Genomic DNA, 25,888 nt, shown 5'->3' with positions numbered 1-25,888 from the left:
ACATATTTGGGCAGGACTTTTGATTCTGTGAATATTTATGCTATAAATCACCTGTTCTTTTTTGGTTTTGTTTTGTTGTTGTTTTAAAGGGGATGAGTCTTTCCTGGGCACTTTCCTAACAGGAGGAGAAGGAGCATATCTTTATTCCAGCAATCTACAGTCCTGGCCTGAGGAAGGTAAGGAGCTATGACTTTAATGTTCTTGGCCATGTCTGGGTCCCTCATTTGCAAATGGTAGCATGGGAGTTGTGATTAATAATACGTCTTCTATTTGAACATAATTGTGGTACAGAAATGTTTTCCTACAGCTTTTCTCTCTTGACCCACCCACTTTGTAGATGAGGAAATTTATGCTAGGAGGGGCTGATCACAGAACTGTACCTGGTCCTTTTGTTGCTGCCTGAGGTTAGTTAGCTCTCCGAGTGGGCTAGGGCAGCAGCATTTCCAGAAATAGAATTTGTGGACCTAAACAGAATCTGGATTCATTTATCTTGCTGTGTAACAAATTACCACAAATTTACTAGCTTAAAACAACACCCTCTTATTATCTCACAGTTCTCCAGGTCAGAAGTTCAGGCAGGCTTGGCTGGACCCAGATCTCTTGAGGTCAAAATCAAGGCATCAAGCAGACTAGACTCTTATCTAGAGCCTCTGGGGAAGAATCTTCTCCCAATCTCAGCCAGGATGTTGGTTCCTTTCACTTGTAGTACTGAGGTCCCCGTTTTGTTGCTGATTGTCAAACAGGGATCCTCTCAGCTCCTCCTCCCAGAAGTCCTTGCCCTTGTGACCTCCTCCATCTCAGCTATAAAGAACCTTCTTGTATTGAATCTCTCTCACACTTGGAGTCTCTCTAATTATTCTTTGCTATCAGCATCTTAAGTTTTTGCCTATCCCAGTCCACCCTCTGGCCCCCATAATTCATGTCCCTGGTTACCTCCTACCAAGGGTCTCATCCCATTGTGGCTACAGGTCAAAGTCCTAAATCTCATGGGCTTAAATATCCGAAATCTCATGATCAAGATCATCTAAGTCCCATGGTAAATGAGGCTTGGGAGAGTAATCTGTCTACAGCTCCTGACCATAGTTCCTCTCCGTGTCTGTGGACCTACGAAAGTAAAGAGGCAAGTCATCTGCCCGCAGCCCTCCCAACATACAAGGTGAGACTGGCATAGACTTCAGGTTCACAAAGAGGAAAAACAGAAGGTAAAAAGGAGTCACCAGCCCAAGGCAGCTTTGAAGTCCAGCTGGGCAGACTTCAGTTCCTTGATTAGGTTTCAAGGCCTGGGAATAATTCTGGCTCTCAGCTCTGCCTCGGTGCTCTTGGTTCTACCCTGTTTGCTCTTGGTTTGCTCTGGGCTCATGGCTCCACCCTTTGGGCTTGTGGCTACACTGCTGTCATCCTTCCTTTTTCAGTGAAAGGTAGCACCTTGTTTGTAGCTGAGTAGTTTTATCAGCCTGCCTCTTGCCAGTAGAATTTTGAGGGTCCAACAGTCTCCTTCAATTTTATACTTTCTCTGTCCCTTTCAATCCAAACTGGCAGTGTTTCTGCTCATATAAAATCCTGAAAAACCTTGTTGGTCTTGCATGGATTTTACAGGGATTTACTGCAAGTTCCTCTTTGGCTTCCTCAAAATAACATTTTCTTATGAGTCCTATTCTTTCCCTGTTGAATATAGCCTTTATGTGAAGGAGGAGTTCTGACTTACTCTACAAATTCCTCAACCTCTACTAAGCAAATCCCTTTTCTGGATGATTTGTTCTTGTTGAAAATATTCTGTCCGGCGGCAAATTCCTGTCCCTGTTCTCAGACCACTGCTTCAGCTTCTGCCCCTTCATTCACACAGAAGACAAAGCACAAGGAGTTCTGGTTTTCTGTCCACATACTGCTGGAGTGGCAGTGGCATTTGTTATCACATCTGTCCCTGCATTTCTGCCTCTCCGGATCCTAGTGCAGAGAACCCGGGAGTTAGGAACATTTGCTGAAGGCAGGGAGTGTGTGGTAATACTACCAGCCTTGAGGCAAGATTGCATAGTGTTTTAAAAGCAGATTGTAGGCACAACACAGAGGTGGTTTGTGCTCTGTCATCCTTGAGCCAATTATAATATTTAGCAGGGATATTTGCCAAAATTAGTTTGCACCTTCTTAGCAAAGGGCCTTGTTAGAAAAATAGTCTTGCATTGTACTGAGTTATCCAACAAGATTCAGTGTATCCTAAGGTCTCTGTGCAAGAATAAAGGCACAGCCAGGGATTTCTGGAGCCTTATTAGTCATAGTCTTTTGAAAACTTAAATTTTAAACTTTCTTCGTTCCTGAGGAGAATCTAGTTTAAATTAGGAGATGGTTTTCTGAGGCAGGGAAATTAAATAGAAGCAGAGAATTTAAACAGGAGTCTCCCCTTCCTGTGGATAAGCGTTTGACCACTTTGGGATTCAGGTCAGAAGCTGATGTAAGTTTTGTGGGGCTTGAAGTTTATACCATTTGGGGACTCTCTTAAGGAAAATACTACAAAATGATTAGGGCTCTTCTTAGGGCCTTAGAAGGGGGCTTGGGCAGGTAAGGGGTCCTGAAGTTCAATTGTCTTTAATGTCTTTATAAATCTGCCTTTACTTGGGACTGTGATGAGCTTGAAATTTATCTGTTCCCATCCCCTGAAGATTATCTTCAGCTCCTCAGGATGCATTATCTTGATTGATCTTCATATCCTGAGTCCCATAGAAGGTGAAAACTTGCCTGATGTTGTACAAGTTGTTATTTTTTCCATGCCTTTTTTTTTTTTTTTAAGCTCCCTCACCCTGACTGAGATGTAGTACAAGTTAATGGCAGCATCTAGAGGGTAGTCCAGGTCTGGAGAATAGTACAGGTCTTCTGATTTTTCACCCAGCAATTACTTACAGATGAAAAGAATAGTACTTCCTGGCAGGGTACGGTGGCTCATGCCTGTAATCCCAGAACTTTGGGAGGCCAAGGCAGGCGGATCACCTGAAGTCAGGAGTTTGAGACCAGCCTGACCAACATGGAGAAACCCCGTCTGTACTAAAACTACAAAATTAGCCAGGCGTGGTGGCGCGTGCCTGTAATCCCAGTGACTCGGGAGGCCGAGGAAGGAGAATCGTTTGAACCTGAGAGGCAGAGGTTGTGGTGAGCGGAGATTATGCCATTGCACTCCAGCCTGGGCAACAAGAGTGAAACTCTGTCTCAAAAAAAGAAAAAGAAAAGAATAGTACTTCCTTTACCTTGAAGTTTTTTCAGCTCTAGAACTATTTCTGTTCACCAGTTAGTGGCGTCGGCTATTACAAGATGTCTTGCTTTTCAGCTTTCCATTCATTCATGTCCTTCATGTGCCCTTCTCCTCCCCGCCCTGCTGTCTGTGGCCAGGCAGGCTGCCCAGTACCTAATCCTCAGGAACCTGCTTTAGAGTTTTGCCACACATGCCCATATCCCCAGACAATATCTTGTTTTGAACTTAATACAGATAGAATCATACTGTAGACATGCTTTTTTTGCTCGATATTCCTAGGATTCATCCAGTTTGTTGTATGTAAGCCATATAGCTTACTCATTTTCATGGCCCTATAGTATTCATTTTTGCTAGCATGCGCTATCATTTTGACTCTTGGTGAACATGTGGGTTTTTTTATAGTTTTTGTGCTAGGTGCAGTGGCTTGTGCCTATAATCCCAGCTTCTCAGAGGCTGAAGCGGGAGGATTACTTGAAGCTAGGAGTTCAAGACCAGCCTGGGCAACAGAGTGAGACTCTTGTTTCTACAAAATAATTTTTTTAATTAGCCAGCATCTGTAATCCCAGCACTTTGGGAGGCTGAAGCAGGAGGATTGCTTGAGTCCAACAGTTCAAGACCAGCGAGACCCCATCTCTACCAAAACAAAAAAATTAGCCAGGCATGGTGGCATATTCCTATAGTCCCATATATTTGGAAGACTGAGACTGGAGAGTGACTTGAGCCCAGGAGTTCAAGGCTACAGTAAGCTATGATCTCACCACTGTACACCAATCTGGCTTACAGAGCAAGACCCTAACTCTAAAAAATAAATAAGTAAATATAGGCTTTTTTAGGTATTGCAGACTGTACTGTTATGAGCATTCTTGTGCATGTCTCTTGGTCCACATGGGCAAATGTTTCTGTCGGGTTGGAATGAGGAGTAAAAATTTGGAATTTTAATATGAACCCACATATGGCTTTTTTAAATGAGGCCAGACTGTTTTACAAATTGATTGTCCCGAATTATACTTCCAACAGCAGCATACAGGTATTTGAGTTTTTTCATATTCTGGCCAACACTTGCTGTTTTGCCAGTTTTGCCACTGTGGTGAGTGTGCGGTGCTGTATTATTAGGATTTTAATTTACATTTCTCTTATTATTAGTGAACCATCTTTATTTATTGGCCAAGCCATTATACTTCCCTTCCGTTAAATGCTTGTTCTTGTTTTTTGCTCATGTTTCTTTTAGATTGTCTTTTTCTTGTTTATTTTAGGAATTCCTTTTTTTTTCTTTCTTGAGACTAAGTGTCACTCTGTTGTCCAGGCTGGAGTGCAGTGGCGCAATCTCAGCTCACTGCAACCTCCACCTCCCAGGTTCAAGCAATTCTCATGCCTCAGCCTCCCAAGTAGCTGGGACTACAGGCGCGCAACAACATGCCCAGCTAATTTTTGTATTTTTAATAGAGATGGGGTTTCGCCATGTTGGCCAGGCTGGTTTTGAACTCCTGACCTCAGGTCATCTGCCCGTCTCAGCCTCTGAAAGTGCTGGGATTACAGTCGTGACCCACCGCGCCTGGCCTATTTTAGGAATTCTTTCTTTTCTCTCTTTCTCTTTCTCTCTCTCTCTCTCTCTCTCTCTCTCTCTCTCTCTCTCTAGTTCGTTTGTTCATTCGTCTTTTCTTGATGGAGTTTCACTCTTGTTGCCTGGGCTGGAGTGCAATGGCATGATCTCGGCTCACTGCAACCGCTGCCTCCCAGGTTTAAGCGATTCTCCTGCCTCAGCCTCCCAAGTAGCTGGGATTACAGACATGCACCACCATGCCTGGCTAATTCTGTATTTTTAGTAGAGGTAGGGTTCCTCTATGTTGGTCAGGCTGCTCTCGAACTCTCAACTTCAGGTGATCAGCCTGCCGCAGCCTCCCAAAGTTGTGCCTGGCCAGGAATTTTTTATAGATTTTTGATACTAATTATTTGTCAATTCAGTATATTGCAAATATTTTCTTTCACCTGGTGGCTTGTCTTATTTTATTTCTGATGCTTTTTAATGAATAAAAGTTCTTAATTTTAATGTAATCAAGATAATTAATCTTTTCCTATGTGATTCATGTATGTTAGATCTATTGAGGCTTTTTCTGTTGAATTATAAAATACAATTTTCAAAGAATCCACCTGGATTGCTCTTTGAAAGTGATATGAGATAGGAGTCTAATTTCACTTTTTAAATGTAGGTAGCCACCTGTCTCAGCAACAGTTATTGAAAAATCATTCTTTTCCCACTGATCGGCAGTGCCAGCTTTGTTATAAATCGAGTCTCTTTATGTGTGCGTCTATTCATAAGCCCTCTGTTCTGTTCCATTATTCAGTTTCTCCCTGAGAAAATACCACATTGTCTTATTTTAGATAGATAACATATTTCTATATGGTGTCTTAGTCCGCTTGGGATGCTGTAACAAAATACCACAGGCTGAGTGGATTAAACAGTAGAAATTTATTTCTCACAGTCTGGAGGCTGGGAAGTCCAGGTTCAAGGTGCTGGCAAGGGAGGTTTCATCCTGAGGCCTCTTCTCTTGACCAGTAGAGGCTGCCTGTTACTGTGTGCCCACATGACTCCTCCTCTGTGCATACGTGGTAGGGGCTAAGCTCTCTGGTAGCTCTTACAAGGGCACTACATCCCAATAGACCTTGCCACACATTCATGACCTCATCACATTCATGACCTCATCTAACCCCTATTTCCTTCCAAAAGCCCCATCTCCAGATAACATCACTTTTGGGGTTAAGGCTTCAACATTGGAATTTTGGAGAGGACACAAACATTCAGTCTCTAATGTGATAAGGCAAGTTTCCACCTTTTTTTTCTTCTTCAGGAGTATCTTGGCTGTTCTTAGCACTTTGCTCCAAGTTACTGACATTTTTGTGTTGGCTTTTCAGGATTTTCAGAAAACTTGTTGGGTTTTTTTTTTTTTTTTCTGAAATTGTGTTCAATTTAAAGATCACTTTGGAGAGAATTGTCATTTTTACCATGTCAAGTAAACCTGAGTTTTCCAGTTCGTGAATATGATGTGTATTTATGTCTTTTTAATGCCTATTAATATAGCATTATAATTTTCTCATTATTTTATATATTTTTTACTGTCAGAAATATCTTTTATGATTATACTTTTGATGCTTTATCTAGGATTATAATCCTAAATTATGGTAGAATTGCTGGTTATAGGATTAACTGTATTTAATATTCATATATTTGCTTGTATTCCTTAATCTTATTCTTTATTAATTCTAATAATCTAGATCCTTCAGAGTTTTACTTGTAGGCACTCATATCATCTGTGAATTATGATGGCTTTATTTCTTCCTTTCCAATTATTATATTTCTTTGTCTTGCCTTCACTGGCTCAGACCACTAGTACATCATGGAATAGGAGTAATGATAACAGGCATTCTTGTGTTATTCCTGTCTAGCAGAGAGAGCTTTACCGCTTCCTCTGCGTTTTGATACTTGTGAGTTTTTTTTTTTTTTGGTAGTTACCTTTATTGCAGTAAGAACATTCCCCTTTCATTACAAGTTTAATAAGTTTTTATCATGAATGTTTCTTGATTTTTATTAGTGCTTTTTTCCTGCACTTACAACTTTGTTCCTTTAATCTATTAACATAATAAACTACTATATTACTTGATTTTTTAAATGTTAATTCTACATTGTTGGGAAGAGCTAACTGGATCGTTATTTTTAGTATACTGCTAGACTCAGTTTGCTAATAGTTTCGTTTGCTAATAGTTTTGTTAGGATTATTACATCATAAATGGGATTAGCTGATTTTCCTTTTTTTGTATTGTAATTTCTGGTTTAGGGTCAGATTTTCTAGCCAAGGAGTATTCTCTTTTGTACTTCCTTACTGTGAAATATTATGTATGAGATTTGAATTATTTATTTTTTGACTCTTAGTACTTGCCTATGAAACACTGAAGGCATGATTTATTTTTTAAGGAAAGGTTTTAACTACTGATTTAGTTTCTTTAATGATTATGGAGTTAGTCAGGTTTTTAATTTCTACTTGATCAGTCTTGGAAACAGAATTTTCTAGGAATTTTTTTCCTTTTATCTAAGTTTTCAGATTTTGGTAAAAGAAAATTTTCAAATTTCTGTACTTTAAAGACATTGCCCCACCCCTGTCTTCTTACTTTTGTATTGTTTTTAAGCAGAAATCTGCTGCCATACTTATCTTTGTTTGCTTCTTTCTTTTTTTGTTTGTTTGTTTGTTTGTTTGTTTGTTTGTTTTTGAGGCAGAGTTCCACTCTTGTTGCCCAGGCTGGAGTGCAATGGCACAATCTCAGCTCATGGCAACCTCCACCTCCCGGGTTCAAGCAATTCTGCCTCAGCCTCCCGAGTAGCTGGGATTACAGGCATGTGCCACCACACCTGGCTAATTTTGTATTTTTAGTAGAGATGGGGTTTCTTCGTGTTGGTCAGGCTGGTCTTGAGCTCCCAACCTCAGGTGATCCACCTTCCTCAGCCTCCCAAAATTCTGGGGTTTCAGGAGTGAGCCACTGCGCCCGGCCTGTTTCTATGTAAGATATCCTTTTCCCCCAACTGCTTATCACTGATTTTAGGCAGTTTGGTTTTTAAAATTTTTTTTTCAGCAATTTGGTTTTGATGTGATTTGGTGTGGTTTTCTTCATGTTTTTTTTTGTTTGTTTTTTGTTTTAAGATGGAGTTTCACTTGCCACCCAGGTTGGAGTGCAGTGGCATAATCTTGGCTCACTGCAGCCTCCGCCCCCTGTGTTTAAGTGATTCTCCTGCCTTAGCCTCCCAAGTAACTGAGACTACAGGCACCCACCACCACACTCAGCCTGAATTTTTTGTGTTCTTAATAAAGACGGGGTTTCACCATGTTGACCAGGCTAGTCTCAAACTCCTGACCTCAGGTGATCCGCCCACCTCGGCCTCCCAAAGTACTGGGATTACAGGCATGAGCCACCGCACCAGCTTCTTCATGGTTTTTGTGCTTTGGATTTTTTTAGCTTCTTGGATGGATGAGTTTATAGTCTTCCTCAAATGCAGAAGCTTGTCAGCCATTTTTTTTTAAACGTTTCTCCCCTCCTCTTCAGGGATTCCCATTACATATGTATCGGGCTGCTTGAAGTTGGCCCACAGATCCCTGATGTTCCCTACTATTGTGATCAGGGTTTTTTCTCTTTGTGTTTTGTTTTGCATAGTTTCTACTTCTGTTTATTCTAATTTACTCACCTTTTCTTATGCATTGTCTACTGCCATTAATTTCATCCGGTGTATTTTTCTTCTTAGACATTGTATTTTTCATATTTAGAAGTTTGATTTGAATCTTTTTTATATCTTTTATGTCTCAAACTAATATGGTTCATTCTTTTCTCCAGCTTATTAAACGTGATATAGTTATATCTGTTTTAATAACTTTTTCTTATTTTATTATTATTTTTGAATAGAGATGGGGTCTCATTATGTTGTCCATGCTGATCTCAAACTCCTGGCCTCAAACAGTCCACCCATCTCAGCCTCCCAAAGTACTGGGATTACAGGCATGCACCCCTGTGCCCAACCAATAACTTTTTCTTCTAATCCTGTTACCTGGTCTTGCTTTTTAAAGCTTTATTAGGCAGGAAGCAGAGCAACATTTGACTTAGGATTAATTTTACCCCACTACTGTAGCAAAATCCTTTTCAGTACTCTACCCAATATCCCTGTGAAGTATGAGGTTTTCCTCTGTGGCTGATGAGAATGGGCAGAATTTCCATTGTGAGGGATGTATTGATGTTTGCTGTTTGACATATGAATATCCAGTTTTTGCAGCACCATTTGTTGAAAAGACTCTTCTTTCTCTTTTGAATTGTCTTTTCACCTTTGTTGAAAATCAGTAGACCATATATGCATGGGTTCTATTTCCTACAGGCATCAGTGAATGGTTGGTGCTTAGGCAGCTCCTTCACTCTCCCTATAGTGATTTACAGATTCCAGAGTGTTTTTACATTGGGCAGAAATTGTTAGCAATGCAGAGCAGGATCCTGGACCCACTGAAACATGGGACAGTGAATACATCCTGAGAACCCTGGGGACCAATCTGGCTTTCACCTTTGTGTGTTGTAGAGGCCCAGGCCAGTGGTGGTTTGCTCTCTGCTGCCATATTTCTGCACCCTCTCATGTGTTGTCTTGTGTCCACCTGAAGCTATTGAGGGACACTTTTTAAAAATTTCTTGAGAGGAAGTCTCACTCTGTCATCCAGGCTGGAGTGCAGTGGTGTGATCTTGGCTCACTGCAGCCTCTGCCTCCTGGGTTCAAGCAATTCTTGTGCCTCAGCCACTCAAGTAGGTGGATTACAGGCATATGGCACCACGCCTGGCTAATTTTTTTATTTTATATTATTATTATCATTATTTTAGTAAAGATGGAGTTTCACCATGTTGGCTAGGCTGGTCTTGATATCCAGGCCTCACGTGAAGCTCCCACCTCAGCCTCCCAAAGTGCTGGGATTACAGGCATGAGCCACTGCACCTGGCTGGAGGAACACTTTAAAAACGAAGGTTTTGGTCTGGCACGATGGCTCACACCTGTAATCCCAGCACTATGGGAGGCTGAGGCGGGCAGATCACCTGAGGTCAGGAGTTCGAGACCAGCCTGGCCAACATGATGAAACCCCATCTCTACTAAAAATACAAAAATTAGCCAGACCATGGTGGTGCGTGCCTGTAATCCCAGCTACTCGGGAAGCTGAGGCACGAGAATCACTTGAACCTGGGAGGCAGAGATTGCAGTGAGCCAAGATTGCACCACTACACTCCAGCCAGAGCAACAGAGTGAGACTGCATCTCAAAAAAAAAGTAAAGGTTTGTACAGCACTGAGCATGAGGGAACTGTTTGGCTGCCTGTTACTTGTAACCTGAATGTAACATGGGTTACATTCAGGAACAGAATGTCAAGAGAAGTAAGCAAGTCACAGAAGAATACATGATTAGGATTTCATTTATATAAAAACAAAAACAGACAAAACTAGGTAATACACAGTTTACAGATACATTCAAGTGTGGTAAAACCATCCAGAATTCAGGATGCTGTTCCCCCTTGGGTGGAAGAGAAGGACTGTCATTGAGGAAGGACATCCAGGGGGTTTCAATAGTGCTAGTAATGCTCAATTTCTTAGGCCCGGTGGTGAGTGCATAGATATTTGGGATTTGTTGTTGTTGCTTTGTTTTTTTTTTTTTTCTTTAAACCTTGTGTGTACATTTCACACACATTTATAGACATAGGATGAAAATCATCTAGCCATTGCATCATAAATTTCCCCAGCAGTGATAAATGTTCCCTCTTCCCATAGACTGGACTGTTGGAAGATTTTTATTTGTACAGCCAGTTTTCTGAAAAAGGAAAGCCAAATTCTTCACTGGCATTTGCTTGGTATCTTGGTTTACCCTGAGGGCTCATCCCTCTTTCGTTGAACTTCCAGGGATGCAGAGCTCAATCAAATGCAGAACCAAACTGCAGTCCTCCTGGTTTTGGGGCAGTAATGAGAAACTTCCTCTTATCCTGGATTTTCAGACTTATAGATTGGAGGAGAAAGGACAGAGCTCATCCACTAAGGACACCAAGGATGGCACAAAAAGTCAGGGAGATCTCCTCAGGAGTTGGCTGCCCTGGCCCCTGTGAACCCCTGCAAAGGCATGGCCCTCAGACCACTGTCTGACAGTCAAGAGTCCAGAGCAGATACCAGAAGGGTTATTGCTTCAAGCAGATTAGGATCTGAGACCAGAGCACAGGCACTGGGCCACCCAGTAAGTCACTTCACTTATCTCATGTGTGCTCTGAGAATAATGACAGAGTTACTGCTCACAGAGCCAGGCTGAGGGGCAGCTGCGATCACAGGACAGATCACAGGACAGTACTGAAATTAGATCCTGTTTACTGAGACCTTGCCTTGGCCCATGCCCCATAATGAGTGCTTTTCCAGCACTGTCTTGTGAATTTGTCTTCCTCTTTTCCATTTTGTTTTGAGGCTTTAGAGTCTAGTGGGAGAGGAAATGCTGGAGATGACCTCGCTCATCCTTTCCCGTCTTCCTATTGAGTAGATGGAATGTGCCAGCTTCTCCAATCTGTGCTTTTTTCTGGAAGCTTCAGGATTTTGAGGTTTGTCCAGGAGGCCTTTCGAGTAGCACCAGACTTGTTTCTGAAAAGGTTCACTTCAAAAGTACACAGGTAGAGAGGTACCCAGGACAGGGAAGGGTGCAGGTACTAAGCACTCAGCAGTAGGAGCAGTTTCTACCTCGTGATACCTGTGGACCCCTCGTATCTCTCTGGAAACAGTAAGTAGAGTCATCTTGTGGCAGGAGTTGGTGGGGTTGTGGTTTTAGGAGAGTGTTGAAGGTCTGGAATGAGCTCTGTAGGCTGATGGAAGGAGTGGGGAGACAGCAGTAAACAGGCTACGGGACAGCACTGTGGCCTGTTGTGGTTGAGGGAGCAGAGAAGGCACATCGTCAGATTCACCACAGCTGGGCTTTGGACAGGGGAGAATTGAAAGAAAAAAAGGCACGAGAGAAGTGAAGGGCACCAGCGTGGTATAGTGTCTTTGGCATCAGACAAACCTGTGTTCTATACCTGGCTCCACCACCAAGTAATACTGTGATTTTGGGGGAAATCTCTCTAAGCTTGAGTTTTCTCATCTGTCCTATGAGAAAAAACAATACCACCTCTTACAGTTGTGAAAACAGAAAACTATAGTGTATGACATGTGTGGTGCTTAGTAAATACTGCATGAAACCTGTTCCCATTCCTTTCTTTTAACAGAACAAAGATTAAAGGTAAGTCTTGTCCCAGAAGATCTGCCCTTGATGTGGATGAGAAGAATATCAGAAATTTCTGAGCAATAGGGGAAAATGCAAATACTGTGACTGTGAAAGCTCAGTGACATCAGAGGATGGAGTGTGGGGAGGGAGACAGCTAAAAGGGGGATGGGGTGCTGGAGTCAGAGAGTAGCTGCTGGGCTGGAGATTTCAGAAGTCACTCTGGGTGCAGCTTTACTGCTCTAAGAAGGAATGGAAGTGTTTGCATTGGAGGGGAAGACTGAGCACATTCAGGGTAATTTGAAATATGGCATGGTCAGGAGGGTAGTAGGTGTGAGCAGTAGAGCGAGGGTCTTGTGTCTCTAGAGGAATGAAAGTATCATGCTGTGGTGTTGGGGAGAATGGCCTGGGAGCAGCATGGAGGAACTTTGGGGTTGGTACAGGATGAGGCTGGGGCATGAGTAGCTTCCTTTTCAGAGGGCCTCAGAAAAAGGCAGTATGCATGGAAAGCCAGGCTACTTGTTGGAGAGTAGAGGTTTCCAGAGCTTGAACCTGGATAGTTGCTGGCTGTGGCTGCCACAGATTTTAAGGTTGGCTTGTCCCTCTGACTGGGCATCTGGTTCTTCCATGAGAGGCAGGTGCCAGTTCTTCTTGTACCTAAAAACCGCCTCCTTCTCCCTTCACTTCTCCTGTCTGCTGTGAACACATACTAACTAAGCCCCTCCCTTCCTTCTGAAACCTCACCTCCTCAGGAAGCCTTCAAAGCTTGCAGTCTCTAGATTCCTCGCCCAGGATGCGAATGCAACTCTCAGACTCTGGCCTTCGCTATTCTTGTCATTCCGATCTCCAGAGCTTTGCACTGCTTTTCTGGAGCTACAACTCAAGGAATCAGTCTCACTTATTTATCTCTTGACCTTTGCCTTGGCAATGAGGTCTTAATGACAATAAACTCAAACCTGTGCCTTGAGCTTTAAGAACTACTTCATCTCCTCTCTGTATGTAGAAACATGGAAAGAAAAGCTGTTATAGGAATGGAAGATTCAGCTTGGACCCACCCCAGAGAGCAGCTTCACCTGGGAGTCTTATGGGTGCTCTGGGTGCTGTTTTTGTGTCTCCAAAGCAAGCCCAGGCCCGGCATTAATCTTTGTCATCTTAGTTTTCCATCTTTTCCATGGTCTGCTCCCTAGGGCCTATACCGAGCTGCTGCATATGACCTTGACCATCCAGGACACAACAGCTCTCCTTAGACTTGAATCCTTGTTCCGAGCAACCCACATCCGTGTCCACCTGCCACCCATCTTGCTTTTGTGAACTACAGAAGAGCAACCCCCCAGTGTCTGTAGAACCTACTCATTACCTAACTCAAATGTTCCATTGCTGGGCACAGGGACCTTAAGCTCCCTTCACCAGTCTTCAGCTGAGAGTCGAGTGCTCCTTCTCAGGCCCTAAGTGAGGGATGTGGTCTCTCTAGGGCTGAGCCAGCTTCTGGCAAAGCAGAAGAAAGGAAAATCTGTAAACTCAGTAAATGGAGCAGATATACCCAAAGTCTTTTTTAGTGTGTTTCCCTGGAAGATACTCATAAGGGAATGTGAATTTTGCTTCTCCCCATTAGCTGATAGTTTATTCACTTGTTTTTCTAATTCTTATGCAGACTGCATCTGATGCCTCGTTTCCCTCTGAGGCTCTGGGAGGTTACTTTGGCTTCCTCAGAGCACAGGGCTCAGTATACAAATTGCATAACGTAATTGCTACTGATACTGGCCTGTAGTTACCACACTGCTGTGCAAGAGGACATTGGAATCTGACCCAGAGCACCCAGCCCTCCAGCTCTGACCAACTCTCTTTTCCTTCCAGGGAATGTTCATTTCTTCTCTAGTGGCCTTCTGTTTTCTCACTGTCGTCATGGAAGTATCATCATTTCCAAGGATCACATGAATTCCATTTCCTTCTATGATGGGGTAGGTGTTTTACTAGTCAGTGGCGTTTTTGGTCGGAAAGTTCCTCACACTTTTGAGGGGAAAACTAAATAACTCCTGTCTCCCCTCCACTACCACAGGGCAGTATGTCAGGAACCAGCACAGCCACTGAGGCAGTCAGGGAGGGAGGTTGTGGAGAGGCCTGGGCATTCTCAAGACACTTATGAGCCTCGTCAACCTCACTGCTCTGTAAAGGGCTTACCTAGAAAGGGCTTCTGGTCAGAAAGGCCAGCAGCTACCCATGCCCAATTCATTCACCATAAAGAGGACTATGACGCAGGCTGAGAAGGCCTCCAGTGGCCCCTCTCAGGTGGCCTTCAGGCCCAGGGACATAAGGCTCACCCACTGAAAAACCAGAAAGGAGCTGCATCCTGTGGTATTGATGAGGCTTCACATACACATTAGCATGGACAGGATTGTAAGTGAGCCAGAGAGGGAGAGAAATGGCTCACTTTCCCTGTGAGAGTTTAACCCCTCCTCCATCATACACCCAGACTTCCTCTCCAGCTCTGTAAAAGTTCCACCGTCCTGTAACAGTCCTCTAAGTTCACCAGGCTGCACCAACACTTCCCCTTCACCTTAAGGGGAAGAGGGTAGCAATGAGTTTCTCCTAGCCTTTACTCTGTGGCCAAGGCACAGCTTGTCTCAGTGCAACACCAGAGCAGAGGGCAGGCCCGCCACTCTACCTGGCCTCAGCCTCAAAACCAGTCTGTCTGGGAACTAGGACAGAGACTATGTGAGGTATTTTGGTCAGATGGCTCAGAAAACAAATTCTTTGAGCAAGTTTTCCTTCCATATAGAGCCTGCAGCCTTAAAGGCTGTTCAAAAATGTAGGCAGACCAATTGGACACATTGGATGGCCCTATTAGATTAAAGCTTTGCCATTAGGTTAAAGAGTCTTCCAATATCAGGGAAGAAAGAATGCATCATGAAAAGCACAGTACTAGGATAATAAGTAGCTAATTTTGACAAAAAATAGATTCTTACCTCTACCAAAAATCAAAATGAACTTCTGAGGGATTAAAATTAAATATGTTTAAATTTCACAAATAGAATATAAAAATGAATATTTATTAAACTTCTAGGGGTTAGAAGACTTCCTAAGCTTAGAAACAATACAAGAAATTCTAAAGGAAAAATGAGTCAAATTTGACCAGTTACTGAATTTTTTTTTTTGAGACAGAGTCTCGCTCTGTTGCCCAGGCGGGAGTGCAGTGGTGCCATCTCGGCTCACTGTAAGCTCTGCCTACCAGGTTCACGCCATTCTCCTGCCTTAGCCTCCTGAGTAGCTGGGACTACAGGTGCCCGCCACCATGCCCGGATAATTTTTTGTATTTTTAGTAGAGACGGGGTTTCACTGTGTTAGCCAGGATGGTCTCCATCTCCTGACCTCGTGGTCCGCCCACCTCAGCCTCCCAGAGTGCTGGGATTACAGGTGTGAGCCCCCGCACCTGGCTGACCAGTTACTGATTTTAAAAAATTTTTTTGCTGACAATTTAACTTATCGAAGTATACTGTAAATACAACTAACTGTATTGATTTAAAGCTTTGGCAGATGTGTACATTCATGAAACCACCTTTACAATCAAACCAAAATATTTCGTCATGCCCTTTTACAGATCATCTTTCCCTCCACTCCTGGGTTCAGACAACCACTGATTAGCTTTTGTCACTATATATTAGTTTGCATTTTCTAAAATGTTATATAAATGAACATCATCTATTCTGTATCCTTTGAGTCTGACATTTTCCACTTAACATAGTGATTTTTAGATTCATCCATGTTGTATATGTAAATAGCTGTGTTCTCTTTATTGCTAAGTAGTATTCCATTGTATGGGTATATCATAAAATTTATCAGACTAATTAGTAATACAAAACCCTTTAAAAAGTATTTTAGGGGATGGGGAGGGGTTGATCAATGAATACAAAGTTAGAAAGGATGAGTAAGTTCTAGTGTTCTGTTGCACAGTAGGGTGCCTGCAGTCAACAGTAAGGTGTTTAGATCTCAAAATAGCTAGAAGAGAAGATTCTGAATGATAAATGTTTGAGGTGATGGATTTCTCATTCATTACCCTGATTTAATCATTACATAATGTATACATGTATTGAAACAATACATTATACCCCATAAATATGTGCATATTATGTATTAATTAAAAATAAAAAATAATTTTTTATGGCCAGGCACAGTGGCTCATGCCTGTAATCCCAGCACTTTGGGAGACTGGGGCAGGTGGATCACCTGAGGTCAGGAATTAAAGACCAGCCTAGCCAACATGGTGAAACCCCATCTCTACTAAACAAAAATTAACTGAGCGTGGTGGTACACGCCTGTAATCCAGGCTACTTGGGAGGCTGAGGCAGCAGAATCGCATCAACCTGGGAGGCCGAGGTTGCAGTGAGCCGAGATCGCACCACTGCACTCCAGCCTGGGCTACAGAGTGAGAATGTCGCAAAAAAAAAAAAAAAAAAAAAAAAAAATAATATATAGTAGCAGGTATTATATATGTATAGTATATATATATATACTATGTACATTAATAATTTTTAAAAAGTATTTCAAAAGGCAAATTTTAAAATTGGGAAAACATTTTGGTGATTTAGACAAATGAGTTAATATTTTTTTTCTGCAAAGAGTTGTATCTTTATTAACATGGAAACACTGAGTCCGAGGTCAGGGGTGTTCAGAGGACATGAGGCTACTTACCAGATAGAAGAAATTACATCAGAAACAACCTCCTGCTATCATATGTAACAGTAAACTAGCATTTATTGTTAAATTATGCTAATATAGTATTGAAGTATACTAACTTATACTAAGGAACTGTTGGCAGAGGAGAACTGGAATAGCTCATGTCAAGCCATGGGGGTGGCCCAACAGGGTGAGAGAGTGCAGTCACTGGAAATGCTTACTGACAGTATATGATAACATGGCTGATGGTAATGATAAATTAAGTTTTAAAAACAGGATATGGGGCTGGGCGTGGTAGCTCACGCCTGTAATCCTAGCACTTTGGGAGGCCGAGAAGGGCGGATCACCTGAGGTCAGGAGTTCGAGACCAGCCTCACCAGCATGATGAAATGCTGTCTCTACTAAAAATACAGAAATTAGCTGTGCATGGTAGTGCGCGCCTGTGGTCCCAGGTACTCGGGAGACTGAGGCAGTAGAATCGCTTTTACCCGGGAGGGGGAGGTTGCAGTGAGCCGAGATTGCGCCATTGCACTCCAGCCTGGGCACCAAGTCTGGTGAAACTCTATCTCAAAAAAGAAAAAAAAAAAAGGCCAAGCATGATGGCATGTGCCTGAAGTCACAGCTATTTGGGAGACTTAGGTGGGAGGATCACTTGAGCCCAGAAGTTCGAGGTTGCAATGAGCTCGAACTTACAATGAGCTATGATTGTACCACTGCACTGCAGCCTGGGAAACAGAGCAAGACCCTGTCTCTGAAAAAAAAAAACACGGAAAACGAAAGTACTAAATGTTAGCTGTAGTTGGGTATAGGTGATGGGACTTTCGATTATTTTTTTTTTTAACTTTCTTCTCTGTTCTATTTTTATAATTTTTTTCAAAATGAGTTTCATTTATATGCCCTACCAGTGAACAATCTGAGAAAGATACTAATAAAACAATTCCAGGGCTGGATGCAGTGGCTGAAGCCTGTAATGCCAGCACTTTGGGAGGCCAAGGCAGGTGGATCACTTAAGTCCAGGACTTTGAGACAAGCCTGGGTAACGTGGTGAAACTCCATCTCTACAAAAGATGATGATGATGATGATTATTATTTAGATGGAGTCTTGCTTTGTCACCCAGGCTGGAGTGCACCCAGCCTCAAAAAATTTTTTTAAATTAGTGGGGCATGGTGGCACATGTCTATAGTCCCAAGCTACTTGAGAGGTGAGGTGGGGGGATCTCCTGAGCCCAGGAGGCAGCAGCTGTAGTGAGCTGTGATCATGCCACACTGTGCTCTAGCCTGAGCAACAGAGTGAGACCCTGTCTCAAAAAAAGAAAACAATTTACATTAGCATCAAAAACACTAAAGTACTAAGGAGTAAATTTAACCAAGAAAACAAGAGATTTACACTGAAAACTGTAAAATATTGCAGAAAAATTAAAGACAACCTAAATGAAAGAAAAACATCCATGTTCATGAATCAGAAGACTTAATATTAAGACAGTACTGCCCAACGCAATCTACAGGTTCAGTGCCGTCCGTATCAAAATCCCAATGGCATTTTTTGCAGATAGGAAAACCCTACCGGGCGTGGTGGCTCACACAATCCCAGCACTTTAAGAGGCTGAGGCGGGTGGATCACTTGAGGTCAGGAGTTTGAGACCAACCTGGCCAGCATGGTGAAACCCTGTCTCTACTAATAATACAAAAATTAGGAAGATGTGGTGGCACATACCTACAATCCCAGCTACTCGGAAGGCTGAGGCACAAGAATCGCTTGAACCTGGGAGGCAGAGGTTGCAGTGAGCCAAGATTGTGCCACTACACTCCAAACTGGGTAACAGAGTGAAAACTATGTTTCAAAAAAAAAAAAGAAAGAAAGAAATAGGAAAACCCATCCTAAACTTCATATAGAATATATAGACTCTCAAGGGACCCTGATTGTTGAAAACAATCTTGAAAAAGAAAGTTGTAGCCGGGCGCGGTGGCTCAAGCCTGTAATCCCAGCACTTTGGGAGGCCGAGACGGGCGGATCACGAGGTCAGGAGATCGAGACCATCCTGGCTAACACGGTGAAACCCCGTCTCTACTAAAAGTACAAAAAACTAGCCGGGCGAGGTGGCAGGCGCCTGTAGTCCCAGCTACTTGGGAGGCTGAGGCAGGAGAATGGCGTAAAACCCGGGAGGCGGAGCTTGCAGTGAGCTGAGATCCGGCCACTGCACTCCAGCCTGGGCAACAGAGCAAGACTCCGTCTCAAAAAAAAAAAAAGAAGAAGAAAGTTGTAACACATAAATTTTCTTGTTTCGAAACTCTCTGCAAAGCTACAGTGACCTAACAGTGTGGTACTGGCAGAAGGTCAGGCATATGGACCAGTGGACTAGACCCATGGAGAGCCCAGAAATAAACTTTTGTATCAAATCATTTCTGACAAGGATGCCAGAACCATTCAATGTCAAAAGGACAGTCTTTTTAACTAATGGTGCTGAGAGGCCTGGTGCGGTGGCTCATGCTTGTAATCCCAGCACTTTGGGAGGCCGAGGACGGCAGATTGCTTGAGGCTAAGAGTTCGAGACCAGCCTGGCCAACATGGCAAAACCCTGTCTGTACTAAAAATACAGAAATTAGCTGGGTGTGGTGGGCGGGCGCCTGTAATCCCAGCCAGGCAGGAAGCTGAAGCATGAGAATTGCTTGAACCCAGGAGGCAGAGGCCAGTGAGCCAAGATGGCGCCACTGCACTCCAACCTGGACACAGGTGCCCTGAGTGGGACCCTGTCTCAAAAAAAAAAAAATGGTGCTGGGAAAACTAGATATCCGTGTGCAAGAGAATGAAGTTTGACCTTTACTTTATGCCCTGTACAATAAATTAACTGAAAATGGATCAAAAACATAAACGTTAAGAGCTAAAACAATATGCAATCCCAGCACTTTGGGAGGCGGAGGCGAGCAGATCATGAGGTTGGGAGTTTGAGACCAGCCTGGCCAGCATAGTGAAACCCCATCTCTACTGAAAATACAAGCATTAGCTGGGCATGGTGGCACGCACCTGTAGTCCCAGCTACTCGGGAGGCTGAAGCAGGAGAATTGCTTGAACCCAGGAGGCGGAGGTTGCAGCGAGCTGAGATCGCGCTTTTGCACTCCAACCTGGACGACAGAGTGAGACTCCGTCTCAAAAAAAAAAAAAAAAAAAAACACAGAGCTAAAATGGTAAAACTCTTTGAAGAAAATACAGGAGAAAATCTTGATGATATTGGATTTGGCAATGATTTCTTGGATGTGATACTAAAAGCACAGACAGCAAATGAAAAAATATGTAAATTGGACTCTGTCAATATTTAAAACTTCTGTGTATTAAAGGACATTATCCAGAGAGTGAAAAGACAATCCTCAGAATGGAAGAAAACATTCACAAATCATTTATCTGATAAGGGATTAATATCCTAGAACGAATTTTGAGATAACATTTTCACTTTAGGGGAAAAAATCCAGATTAGGGGTGGTGGCTCACTCCTGTAATCCCAACACTTGGGGAGGCCAAGGTGGGAGGATCACTTGAGACCAGGAGTTTGAGACCAGCCTGGGCAACATAGAAAGCCCCTGTCTCTGCAAAAAGTTTAAAAAAAAGTAGCCAGGCATGGTGGCATGTGTCTGTAGTCTCAGCTACTTGAAGGGCTGAGGCAGAAGAATTGCTTGAGCCCAGGAGGTCGAGGCTTCAGTGAGCCATCACACTCTAGCCTGGGTGACAGAGCAAGACCCTGTCTCAAAAAAAAAAAAATCCTTTTATTTCCTGTATCTCCTATAAGTAAAGCACATCTATACCAAACCCCAGTGAACTACATAATGTGACAATAATTGTATCGAAATTGATTCTGTGTGTTCTGGCAGTAGTTGTGAGTGCTATAATTGCGCAGATGCCCTTCTTGCTGATGCTCCCTCCTTTTCTCTTTAGGATTCCACCAGTACTGTTGCTGCTCTTCTCATAGACTTCAAAAGCTCATTGCTTCCTCACCTCCCAGTTCATTTCCATGGATCAAGCAGTTTTCTGATGATTGCCCTTTTCCCCAAATCGAAGATATACCAAGCATTTTACTCAGAGGTAACATCAGTCATTATTCAGCAAAACTACTACTACTTTTTCCCCCCTAGCAATATAAATGGTAAGGCAGCATCTTGGGGCTAACAGTGAAGTGATGAGAGGCAGAGTTATGAGGGCTGCTTCTCATCCCTTCAGGTTCTGGAATGGCGCTGTTGGCAGGGAGAGGTGAGAGCCTAAAGAAACTGAACAAGAGAGTTTTTAGCCTTTAAGAAAAATCTACTTTGTCCTCTTTAAATCCTAGTTAGAGTTATCTCTTATTTAGCTACTTTATTGAATTGTTGGGCCCTACCTACTGAATTAGTGTTCTCTTTGCCACTCTCTACTCTCCTTCCCCATGGGTCACAGTCCCTCTTGCGAATGGTACCACCTGGCAGGCTGCACATTATAGATGAGGGAGTTTACAAAAATGATACGACCCACTTAGAGACCAAGCAATAGCCAAAGCCAAACTGATGGCTAACCTCATGACTAGTGGGAATTCTTTTAAAGGTGTTGTTACAGCAGCTTGTGATGGGACAGTGTTCCTCCCTCAGGTCAGATTCGCAGACCATAGAGGATGCAAGAGTTGACCTTGGCTGTAGAATAGTTTCTCAGCCCAGTCTGTGTCTCCCAGCTTTGCTGGACCTTTTTACCTCCTTGTGCTTATCCTTTCAATCTGGGAAAGTAAAGACAGCCCTTTAGATTCTCTTCAGCCATCCCTCTGCCTCTAGGCAGGAATTACTTGAACCACTCCTGTCTGTCTCCCTAGAGGAGAACATGCCTCTGCTGCGAGGACAGTGTTACCCGACCCCTTTCTCCATGCTTCCTGATCTCTCAAGGAGCAGAATCCCTGGGGGAGTAACCCAGAAAGACATTCTGGTTTTTAAAAATACAGAACAAAATTGCTTCAGGCCTCTATTTTTGAAGCAAACTTGTTTGTTATAGTCATTTTCTCTGCAATGACAGTCTAGATTTTCAACAACCATCAAATCCCCATGTGGGTTCCATATCCTGTTGTTGGGTTTAAAGTGTTCTTTGCTCAAATTCTGTTTTGTTTAGGTCTTCTCCCTCTGGCAACAGCAGGATAACTCAGGGCTCTCTTTAAAAGTGATCCAGGAAGATGGATTATCTGTGGAACAAAAGAGATTGTAAGTGGCTGCTTCAATATTTGTGCTTGCTTCCCTAGGCTTTGTGGGCGTGCTTTCTCTGCAGGATGCCTCGCATTATGTAACACAGGGGTCTTGGCTTCTGAAAGGGTCAACACAGACATTTCTTTTTTTTTTTTTTGAGACGGAGTCTCGCTCTGTCGCCCAGGCTGGAGTGCAGTGGCCGGATCTCAGCTCACTGCAAGCTCCGCCTCCCGGGTTCACGCCATTCTCCTGCCTCAGCCTCCCGAGTAGCTGGGACTACAGGCGCCCGCCACCTCGCCCGGCTAGTTTTTTGTATTTTTTAGTAGAGACGGGGTTTCACCGTGTTAGCCAGGATGGTCTCGATCTCCTGACCTCGTGATCCGCCCGTCTCGGCCTCCCAAAGTGCTGGGATTACAGGCTTGAGCCACCGCGCCCAGCCAACACAGACATTTCAATGCTGCCAGCTTGCAGGTAGCCAGTGCCCTTGGGGGAATAGAAGGCAAGAGAGGGCCCCGTGCAGTGCCTCACACTTGTTATCCCAACACTTTGGGAGGCTGAGGCAGGAGGATGAATTGAGCACAAGAGTTTGAGACCAGCCTGCCTGGGCAACATAGTGAGACTCCATCCCTACAAAAACTTAAAAATTAGCTGGGTATAGTGGCACATGCCTGTAGTTTCAGCTACTCAGGAGGCCGGGGTGGAAGGGTTACTTGAGACCAGGAGTTAAAAGTTGCAGTGAGCCATGACCGTGCCACTGCACTTCAACCTGAGTGATGGATCAAGACCTTTTCTCAAAAAAAAAGGTCCCCACTGCCAGGAGCCAGTGTAGCTATGAGGGGCCACCTCTCACAGCCCTGACCCGGGCCAGGCATGATGTTGGGCGCCGGGCCAGTCTCACCTGTCTCGGGGAGCCCAGGGTCTTACTCTGTTCAGTGGTGCGGTCCTGGCTCACTGCAGCGTTGACTTCCCAGGCTCAGGTGATCCTCCCACTTAGCAGTTGGGACTACAGAGGTTGCAGAAATTGAAGCTAATTTACCTTGTACATGTAAAGTGCATTTTCCTGATCCAAACAAGCTTCACTGTTTTCAGCTAACAGTAACTCCAGATGAGGGTTACTACCAGGGTAGAAAATTTCAGTTTGAAGTTCCCGATGCGTACAACATGGTGCCTCCCAAAATGAAATGCCTGACCAAGATCTGGCACCTCAACATCACAGAGATAGGGGAAATATGTCTGAGTTTACTGAGAGAACATTCAATTGACAGCACAGCTGGGCTCCCATGAGAACATTACAGGATGTCGTTTGGGGATTAAACTCTTTGTTTACTGATCTTTTGAATTTTGGTGGTCCACTGAATATTGAAGCTGCAGAACATCATTTGCAGGACAAGGAGGACTTCCAGAATAAAGTGGACAACTACATCAAGCATTATGCCAGATGATAAAAGGGGATGATTGCAGGCCCATGGACTGTGTTATAGTTTGTCTCTAATGTGAAATAGCAAGAGGTAGCCCCGCCTCCCATCCTCACGCTCCCTCTCAGTCCCCTGGATTGCCCCAGTCCTGTGACCATGTTCCCCTGAAGAAGACCGTCTTCATGACTGGTCATTGTATATGGAGAATTCAACATAATACATCAAGGGCTTCTTTAAAAAAAAAAAAAAGAAAAAGGTCGGGCGCAGTGGTTCACGCCTGTAATCCCAGGACTTTGGGAGGCCGAAGTGGTGGATCACCTGAGGTCAGGAGTTCATGACCAACCTGGCCAACAAGGTGATACCTCATCTCTTCTAAAAATACAAAAACTAGCCGGTCGTGGTGGTATGCGCCTGTAATCTCAGCTGCTCAGAAGGCTGAGGCTGGAGAATCTCTGGAACCTGGGAGGCAGAGGTTGCAATGAGCCAAGATTGTGCCACTGCATTCCAGCCTGGGTGACAGAGCGAGACTCTGTCTCAAAAAAAGAAAAAAGAGAAGTAAAACCACCAAGAATCAGAAACTCATGGTATTATCAAGGGATTTCAGGCCAGCCTTTCTATGTGGACGTACCCGTCATCATGCACTAACACCTCATTTTGTTTAAGTCTGAAATGGGTGTTTTGGAAGAGTTGACTCTGTCACTGGACTCTGGCTTGAAAACATCAGAACCAGTTTTGTAAAGTGTATGTTCTAAAGGAAGATGGACTTCTAATCTGTGAGCTTTTGTTATTCCAGGCACTCCAGTGCACAGAAGCTCTTCAGTGCCCTGAGCCAGCCTGCTGGGGAGAAACGGAGTTCCCTAAAGTTACTCTCAGCCAAACTCCCAGAGCTGGACTGGTAAGCTCTGGTTCTGTTTATAGATGTTTAATATTCTGGCTTTTGAAATGTCAGAAACCTCAAAGTTGGTCCTTTTAGCTCCTTTTTCTTGTAATTTCTTAGAGATCACTGTAAAATGTCCCAGAAACACACTGTACACAATTTTAGTCTCTAGAGAGAATCTCTCCAAGGTTTATTTTTCAGCAATTAAGTAAAAACTTTTTCATGTGAGTCGTCACCTTCAGGAAAGGCTAGGATGGTAACATAATAGCATTGTCTTTGTGTTTTTAGGTTTCTCCAGCATTTCACCATCAGCAGCATTAGCCAGGAACCTGTGATGAGGACCCATCTTCCTGTCCTGCTGCAGCAAGCTGAAGTCAACCCTACTCACAGAGTAGAAAATGACAAGGTAGAGGAGCTCACCAGATATGTTGGGAATTCACAGGAAGATAATCTTGAGAGCCTGCCCCTGGATCTTTTGTGTCAGTTAACAACAAGAACTCAGATAGAGTCCCTGTTACAGGACTCTCCACTTCCTTGGATCCTGAAATGTAATGATACACGTGCAACCTACTGTATACGATGTCTGTGTCAGGTGTCTACATTTACCCTGGCCAAGCCTCGTGACAGTGACAAAACCCTGGCATCTTGCCGTACCCTCCCCTGGCCTCTCAAGAACATTTAAACTCCTACTCAGTGCTTTCATGCTATCAGCTCTTCCTGATTGTGACAGGAACTTACCTGGCAGTGGTTGACACATTGTGCTTAATACAGGGAAGGGCACCCATGTTATTCAGGCCTTGCCAGAATCAGCAGAGTAAAGTAATACTTTATAAACACTATCTTCCCCAGAGTGGAGTTTTGTTTGTTTGTTTGTTTTGGTTTTGTTGTTGTTGTTGTTGTTGCCCAGGGTGGAGTGCACTGGCGTGATCTTGGCTCACTGCAGCCTCCGCCTCCTGGGCTCAAGTGATTCTCCCACCTCAGACTCCTGAGTAGCTGGGATTACAGGCATGCATCACCACGCCTGGCTAATTTTTGTATTTTTAGTAGAGACAGGGTTTCACCATGTTGACCAGGCTGGTCTCGAACTCCTGACCTCAGGTGATCCGCCCACCCCAGCCTCCCAAGTGCTGGGATTACAGGTGTGAGCCACTGTGCCCGGCCCCCAGAGTGGATTTTAATCTACTCCTGCCTCACACTTTCCTCCTCTTGACCCCTTCCCACCGTTCCTTCAGAACCATAAGTCTCTTTTTTTTTTTTTTTTTGAGACAGAATCTCACTCTGTTGGCCAGGCGGGAGTGCAGTGGCGTGATCTTGGCTCACTGCACCCTCCGCCTCCCAGGTTCAAGGGATTTTCCTGCCTCAGCATCGCGAGTAGCCAGGATTACAGACACGCACCCCCACGCCCGGCTAACTTTTTGTATTTTTAGTAGAGACGGGGTTTCACCATGTTAGCCAGGATGGTCTTTTTTTCTTTTTTTTTTTTTTTTTTTTGAGTCTTGCTTTGTCACCTAGGCTGGAGTGCAATGGCACGCTCTGCAACCTCCGCCACCTGGGTTTAAGCAATTCTCCTGCATCGGCTTCTCAAGTAGCTGGAACTTCAGGTACCTGCCACCATACCCTGTTAATTTTTTGTATTTTTAATAGAGATGGGGTTTCACCATGTTGGCCAGGATGGTCTGGATCTCCTGACCTCGTGATCTGCCCGCCTCGGCCTCCCAAAGT

At 43.8% G+C, this 25,888-nt stretch overlaps 1 protein-coding gene and 1 pseudogene across 2 annotated transcripts in view; both read left to right on the top strand.

Moving 5' to 3' along the window:
* DNAAF9 (dynein axonemal assembly factor 9) overlaps nucleotides 1-25,888 on the top strand; it is a 91,492-nt gene that overhangs the window by 17,899 nt on the left and 47,705 nt on the right. For both annotated transcript variants that reach the window (XM_017872610.1, XM_017872611.1), the window contains exons 10-15: nucleotides 89-176; nucleotides 13,877-13,980; nucleotides 20,619-20,765; nucleotides 21,804-21,892; nucleotides 24,083-24,184; nucleotides 24,455-24,572. In XM_017872610.1, the coding sequence (XP_017728099.1) occupies nucleotides 89-176; nucleotides 13,877-13,980; nucleotides 20,619-20,765; nucleotides 21,804-21,892; nucleotides 24,083-24,184; nucleotides 24,455-24,572 (648 nt within the window). The remainder of the gene's footprint in view (nucleotides 1-88; nucleotides 177-13,876; nucleotides 13,981-20,618; nucleotides 20,766-21,803; nucleotides 21,893-24,082; nucleotides 24,185-24,454; nucleotides 24,573-25,888) is intronic.
* Nucleotides 22,745-23,316, top strand: LOC108530008 (NEDD8-conjugating enzyme UBE2F-like; annotated as a pseudogene).

This window comes from Rhinopithecus bieti, unplaced genomic scaffold (genome assembly GCF_001698545.2).
Source record: "Rhinopithecus bieti isolate Rb0 unplaced genomic scaffold, ASM169854v2 scaffold_7580, whole genome shotgun sequence".
Taxonomy (NCBI): domain Eukaryota; kingdom Metazoa; phylum Chordata; class Mammalia; order Primates; family Cercopithecidae; genus Rhinopithecus; species Rhinopithecus bieti.
The sequence above is the reverse complement of the archived record's forward strand: the minus strand, read 5'-3'. Positions and strand labels throughout refer to the sequence as shown.